Below are 7,630 nucleotides of genomic sequence, written 5' to 3'. Positions count from 1 at the left end.
TGTGGTTAATATGAAATTATATTTATCAAATAAATATAAAAAAAAGAAAATTATTATTATTTTTCACTCAACGTTCCCAATTCAGTCCCTTCTTCATTTCTATTACATAATCATTTTCATTTCATTTCTCAAAATTCCTTTAGCACTAAAAATCACCAAAGGCCAAAGTGTCCTCAACCATAGGGCTTTTGGGCAAATTCTTAACAAGAAATGCAGGACAATTTTTTGTCACTATTTTTTTATTGCTTTAAAAAATTTTATATTAGAAAATTATTGCAAAAAACAGTAAGAAAACTATTCCAAACAAAATCTAAGATTTCATTTGGGACAGCTTTTGTACTGCTTTCTAAACCAACTTTTTAGTATAAAATTATCTAATTCAAAATTTTTTTTACTAAAATATTTTAGAAAGCAGCAAAAAAGTTGTCCAAACGAAGTCTAAGATGCTCTTTCATCTCCAATTAAGAGATCAGAAGAGTTCAAATTCACATGTGTACCATTGTTCATCTCCTCTCCTCAGTCTCCAGTAAGAAAAAATAGTACAGAGACGAGCTAAACATTTCTTCCAGGTAAAAATTCATGTCTTTGGATAAGTTGCAGAGTCTGGACCAATATCACGAGAACCAGAGTTTATGTAAGGTCCTCGGAAAGTCGCCTGTGGAGGTAGAGGCTTCGACGAATCGATTACAGGCTTAGCCTTTGATGTCCTTTAGAAAAAAAGAAAACACTTTTAGATGGAGAACATTGTTATCATGCACATACAGTTTTAGGATCATTACTTACGCAATGAAGAATGGAAATGCTAAACCACCAGCTGCGAAGGCCAATAACCCCGTTGCAAGAACCAAATTTCTGAAGCGTGACATTAATAGAACTGAATCTGCAAAGCATGATGAATTTAGTTCATTTTCAATAAAGAGTTGGTGCATAGGATATTAAAATGCCAATACTGCAAGAGAGAAATTAATTTACATCAGCCCCAAAAAAGGTTGATGCGCGCGATATTAACATACTGTTGCAGTTCGTCAAGGAGCAGGTGCAACAAGTTCGCGGATTTTGCGGCTTCTTGCCAGTACTCCTGCTGCAAACACCTTCATAGCAGGATGAATTATTCTGCGTGGATAACGGACGGGGAGAACCGTCCGGTTTATCTCTGTGAACAATTCATGCTGTGCTTTTACTGTTCACACAGACAAAACATGACGGTTTTTCCCGTCCGGTGTCCGAACAAAATAATATCTCTCGTAGCAGACTTTCTATTTGGATCATCCTTTGGTAGCAGATTTGGAGATGTGTAATTGTTGAAGTTGTTGCATTCCCTTCCTAAAATGGAGTTCTTCAAATATGCACTGTGATCTGCTGATTATTGTAAATCCTATATAAAGATTTGATTAAGATTCTTATTGGGAGGGGGGGAATATGAGGAAATAATTTTTATTTGGGGAATATTTAAAGTCTTCTGATTTCTTGTAAGTGGGGTTAGAAGAATTTCGATATTATTGAATTCTCTCATCTATAAAATGCCACCCAATCGACCGCTTGGTGATCTCCCATGCAAAAGGCACCTCACGATCGAAGGAAGAGAGCGAAGAATCGGTCAAAGAGAATGGGTGATCTGCTATAGGAAGAAGTTTTGGATTTCATCACAAAGAGGGAGTGGTGTTTCACTCGGTTACTATAAAAAATGACTACCAATTTTTCTCCTCGCTAGTTTGCTGGATCTCTCATTGCTACAAGTGTTTGTTGTCCAGCCTTATCATAATAACTTTGATTCATCTCTACGAAGAATAATATCTACATCTCTCTCACTCTCTCTCTAAAAACTTTGTGAAGGTTTTATTTGATCTTTGTGCAATTATGAATATAAGTGGATCTCACCAAATCAAACAAAATTATGTCATCATGGTAGAATTTTGGTACAATATTTTTTTCCCCATCTTCATTAGAATTTTGATATATGTTTTATTACTGCAATTTATAACAAGTAGTATCAAAGCTTTTGGCTAAAACACATTTTCCCTAGCAAAGGAAGATTGGAATATCAAAAGTGACAATTTTGATAGCCAAAATTTCACTTTCTAAAAGATGCAGATGGAAAACTATCTCCACCAATAGAAAGATTCATCAATCATGAAAGTAATAAAGCTACAGACAATCCATTGAATAGTAGTGGGGACTAGGAGACAGATAAGCACTGTAGTTTACCTGCCTATCTCTCATCCTAAACATCGCCTTTAATAACCTCAACGAAATAACCACATTAAGGCTTCGTTTGGGACGGCTTTTTTAATGCTTTTTAAAGCAATTTTCTAGTACAAAAATTAAAATTTTTGTACTAGAAAGCTGCTTTAAGAAGCAATAAAAAAGCCGTCCCAAACGAAGCCTAAGTGTCATGAAGAAACTCTTTGACAAGCATAAAAAGTTCTCTACCATCAACAATGTAAACATATTGCATAAATGTGTCAATTTCAAGATGTCTGAAGGAACTTCAGTCTCTAAGCACATGAAAGAGTTCATCTCAATCAAAAGACAATTGAATACTATGAACATAAAATTTGATGACAGGATCCATGCCTTAAGTTTGCTTCTGCCACTACCCAAAAGTTGGGATATTGCTGTGAAGCTGATAATAGTTTTTATGAATTAGTCACTATGAAGCTCAATGATATCAAAGATCTTGTCCCCAATGATGATATCAGACAATATGACAGATTTGAAAGTACATCATCTTCTACTTATACGTAAATCACAAAAAGACATTTTCAAAATAAAAAAGAAGCGATGTAGTAGTGGTGCAAGTTAGCGATGTAGGCTGACTAGCCATATAAAAAAAGATAATCCGAAGAGTTCAACTCAGAAGGATGAATTTATGAACATTATTACGTGTAAAGAGATCTATGATGCACTTTTTCTTAGTGTGGATAGTCCAAGGAGTCCTGGGATCTGAACTTGGATGTAGTTTTTCACTCAATTCCATAAAAATAGTTCGTCTAGTTATTTTCCTTGGCGATTACATGAAGATTAATCTTATTGATTGTGAACTTCAAATATTGTGATTGTTGATAATGTATAAGTCAGGACTGGCAACTGGAATATGTGGAAGCTTTACAATGCGAGCATGCTCATTGCTTGATGAGAAAGTAGATCTCTATTGGGTAGTTATGAGAAGAAGGTTACTTCTTGACGTTATGTACTGATTCTTGGCAAGTGACTACTGACTAAGGCTTTGTTTGGGATGGCTTTCTTACTGCTTCTTAAAGCAGCTTTCTAGCTTTAAGAAGCAGTAAGAAAGCCATCCCAAACCAAGTCTAAGTGTGCGATGTAATAATATGTGAAATCAAGGATGAAACCAAGTAAATGATTTCAAATTAAGAAAAAATGAAAATCATTGTGAAATTTATCATGGGTGATTTTGGAGGATCAATGTAGAATAAATCTTCTATCAAATGTGACAAAGGGCATTGCATATGAATAGTGAAAAGAATTTCAGTATAAAAGAGCAGTAAGGTACCCAGAGAAAGATTATGACAAAGTTTGACAAGTTTGCCAAAAGCATAATAAGGTATTGAAAAGCCACAATCAACCATACAAGGTTGATTTGGTAGAGGTGTCCGGATGTGTCGTATAGAAAAATGTTCCAAACACAAACAACTAAGCATGACATCAAAAAGTCTATCCGAAGAGGGAGATTGTTTAATTTGTAGAAATAAATTTATTTACTAAAGTAGACTTCTCTTGATATGGCATGCAATCTCTTTATTACTATAAGTTCCTAAATTGAGATTTGATTTTTTTATAGGAAATAAACTACATGGAGTTTGTATTTATTTTATAAATTTTTTGAAATTATTTAATTTCTCACATGTAGGGTTTGAGAGTTTTCATATTTATGTATTATATCATTTATAAATACCACCCTTACTAACATCCAAAGACATCCCATGCTAATACACAGACAACAAAAAGAAGAAAGGAAATAATTAATCAAAAGAAAATTGAGAGATATAGGAAGGGCAGATAGGATCCTATTGTTCTAGTTTCAATACTGTAGAAGAGTTTGACCTCTTTCTACAATAGTGATGTTCGACTGCTAATAAAGAGAATTGGGTGGTTTGCTATAAGATGAGGTGACGTAAAACAACTAGGAATTGGTTAGAAATTAATAAAATTTGATATAAGCATAGTAACAATAAACTAATGTTTTATAAGATGGGGTTTAAGAATTTAAGGATATCAAAATTGTTACGGTAATCAGCTACACAATAGAAGAACAAGAACTTAAAATAACTTCAAACATAAATATAAACTTAAATGCTCTAAACTTTTAAATCCACCACATAACATCTAGAAAAGTCACCTCGAGTTTCCCTCACTCACGCTCTTTGAAGGGGAAAGAAGATGCCAACAATCTTAGCGATGCCACCAAAAGTGATAGGACACCACGGGTCTTGATCAACGGGAAGGTAAACGGAGGAGGAGACGCGGGTGGATGTTCGATGATTAACCACTGTCTAGAGGGTAGTTGTTCGTCGATAGTCTCAGCTAAGTGGAATAGGATACGGTTGACGTAATCGTCGATGGTGTCTTCTATCTCCCAGTTGGGGTTGAAGAACGACGATTGAAGAATATCTATCTACCCTTGAGAATCGTATGCGAAGCCGTGGTCTATTTCAGGATCGGCCATCCACTTGCAAGAGGAGTGGGAGAGGAAGTGTCTTCTCCTTCTCTTGTAATACTATTCATGAGGGGGATAAAATCCAAGAGGAAAGGAGAGAGGGAGGGGCGGCCTAGGAGGGGAGGGGACATGTTTTGTGAAATTAGGGTTAGGGTTTCCAATAGGGTAAGGTACAAAAATCTGAAATTAATTTCAGATTTAGTAAAATAGGAAAAGACATTTGGAAATTGAAATTTGAAGTTCAAATTCAAGTAGAAAGAAATTGAGGTGGAAAGAGGAGAGAGGAGAGAGGCTAGGAGGGGGCCGGTGGCATGCATGTGGAAAAGGAGAGGTTTGGGAGGGAATTTAATGCTTCTTAATTCATGGATCTAATTTAGGAAAAGGATAATTAAATTCAATCTAAAAAAATTAGATTAGATTCAGATTTAGGAACTTTCCTAATTTAGATTTAGTTAATTTAGGAAGGTTTTTGAAATTCAAATTTGAATTTCAAAATTGAATTGATTCTTTTCCCCAATCACTTAGGATAATTTAGGTAACTAATAATGATGATTGAAATCTCCATTAAGAGGAAAAGGAGGTGGGGTGGCTGGCGGTGGGGCTTGGGAAATGGGCTTGGTCGGCGGTTGAGGGGGCTAGGTCGACGGCTATGGAAGGGGATGGGGTGAGGGGCCGATAGGTAGGATGGTGTTTGGAGGGGTTCGGCGGTTGGAGCAAGGGGAGGAGATGGATGGCGGCTTAAAGCAAGGGGAAGGAGGGGATCCGACGACTTAATGCAAGGAGAAAAACTTGAACCATGAGTCAGGGACACTTCCGCCAACTGGTGGGTGTTGTTTTGCCCACACCTTAGAACTTCACTACTCAAGAACTCACAAGTTCAAGAAGAATCATAATTTTTCATAATCAAGCATTTTTACCCTAATACAAGACTAAGGACCTCATATATAGGCCTCAAAAGAGAAAAGAAAAGAAAAAGACTGAGATACCCTCAGACTACAACTCAAACTAACTACCCAGATGGATAAAATAGGAAAACTGAAATATAAAATAAACAATACATAAAATGCATCAAAAGTAAAGGCACCTGATCGTGGTTGTCAATCTCCGATGTCTCCTCTGATAAACGCGCCAAAATCTCCTGCTGATGTCTTCATCACGAGGCTTTCAATTTCATCTCAAAAGGAAGAAAAGGTGCTTCACTCGATTTGGCCCAGTGCAGATGATCATGTTCTCCTTCCAAGTTTGCTAGATCACTTTTTTACTACAACAGGTGTTTGCCATCTAGCTTTATTATAACGATAACTTCGATCCATCTCCTAGATTGTAAGAAGAATATCTACAAATATTCTCTTAAAGCTTAGTGAATTGATCTCTATGAACTTGAGTTGCAGTTGTTTTTCTCATCTAAATGTTATTGTTGTCACTTATTATATATCTTAACAATAATTTTATTTTATTTTGTAATTATGAATAGGGTTTGAGGCACAATAAAAGACTATTTTATAGCTTAATAAGTAGGTACAATTAATTCTTTTTCTTCCAGGATTGTTTTCATGTACACCAATAATTTTAGGGGAGGCTGTCTGTTTTTATTAGTCAAAGGCTTGCTTTCCGATGACTTTTTTACTTCTTTTTTTTTCCTTCTCCGATGAGCATCTTATCACTTATAAAAATGGATATAGTAAAATACAGATTGATTATTTTCTTATAAGAAAATTAGATCGTCTAGATTACAAAGATTGTAAAGTTATTCCGAGTGAAAATTTATATACACAACATTGATTATTAGTTTTGGACTTTAAGATAAAGGGGAAAAAATAAAAAATAATGTAAAACAATTTTTTAGGATTAGATGGGGGCATCTAAAGAATATTAACAAAAGTATTTTTGAGAGTAAGATTTTAGATTTTAAGATTTTGTCTGTGCATGAGGATGCTAATATGTAGGAAAAAGTTGCTAGTGATATTAAGAATATTGCAAAAGATGTGCTTGGAGTTTCGAAAGGAAAAGCTCATAATAGTAAAAATAGTTGGCGGTGGAATCTAAATGTGCAAGAAAAGATAAAAAATAAAAAATATTATTATAAAAATTGGTTTAGATGTAAAAATTCTGATAATTGGAAAAGCTATAAAGAGGCTCGTAAGGAATCTAAGAAAGCTATTTGTGATGCAAAGAACTTAGCTTTTAATGATTTATATAATATATTAGATACTAAGGAGAGAAAAAGATATATGTATAAATTAGCCAAACAAAGAGATAGGAGTAGTAAGGATTTAGTTCAAGTGAAGTGTATTAAAGATGAAGATCAAAAAATACTTTTTAAAGGTGGATGAGATATTTTGCTAAACTTTTTAATGAAGAATGTGAAAATACAATTAACTTTAGTGATTTTATCACCCTAAATGAAAATAAATTTTTTTATTTTTATTGGCATATAAGTAAAACCGAAGTTAGAGAGACTTTGAAGAAAATAAAGTGTGAAAAAGCTGTTGGACCTGACGATATTCTAATAGAGATTTAGAAATGCTTAGGAGATGAAGAAATTTATTGGCTTACTAAACTTTTTAATACTATTTTAAAGACTAAAAAGATATCAGATCAATGGAGAATGAATGTGTTAATTCTTATTTTTAAGAATAAATGTGATGCACATGAGTGCATGAATTATAGAGGAATTAAGTTAATGTGTCATACTTTAAAATAATGGTAGCGAGTTATGGAGCGTAGGTAGCGGCGTAATACTAATGTTTCTCAAAATCAATTTGGATTCATGCCGGGTAGGTCTACTATGGAAGTCATACATTTATTGAGAGGTATGATGGAGAAATATAGAGAGAATAAGTAGGATCTACATATGATATTTATTGATTTAGAGAAAACATATGATAAAGTTTCAAGAGAAGTGCTATGGAGAGTTCTTGAAAAGAAAGGAGTTAATAACACTTATATTCAAAT

At 34.3% G+C, this 7,630-nt stretch overlaps 1 protein-coding gene across 2 annotated transcripts in view; it reads right to left on the bottom strand.

Annotated features, from left to right (window-relative positions):
* Positions 1-492: 492 nt before the first annotated feature.
* Positions 493-7,630, bottom strand: part of LOC110111365 — an 11,937-nt gene continuing 4,799 nt past the window's right edge. The window contains exons 2-4 of one of the 2 annotated variants that reach the window (XM_020843205.2): positions 1,014-1,375; positions 784-880; positions 493-707 (exon numbers count right to left, since the gene is read on the bottom strand). In XM_020843205.2, coding sequence (XP_020698864.1) covers positions 578-707; positions 784-866 — 213 coding nt within the window. In that variant the 5' untranslated portion in view covers positions 867-880; positions 1,014-1,375 and the 3' untranslated portion in view covers positions 493-577. The remainder of the gene's footprint in view (positions 708-783; positions 881-1,013; positions 1,376-7,630) is intronic. The other variant, XM_020843204.2, reaches the window with a different exon arrangement.

The sequence above is a fragment of the Dendrobium catenatum genome, unplaced genomic scaffold, assembly GCF_001605985.2.
Source record: "Dendrobium catenatum unplaced genomic scaffold, ASM160598v2 fragScaff_scaffold_841, whole genome shotgun sequence".
Classification (NCBI taxonomy): domain Eukaryota; kingdom Viridiplantae; phylum Streptophyta; class Magnoliopsida; order Asparagales; family Orchidaceae; genus Dendrobium; species Dendrobium catenatum.
Note: the sequence above shows the minus strand (reverse complement) of the source record. Positions and strands in the feature narration are given on the sequence as shown.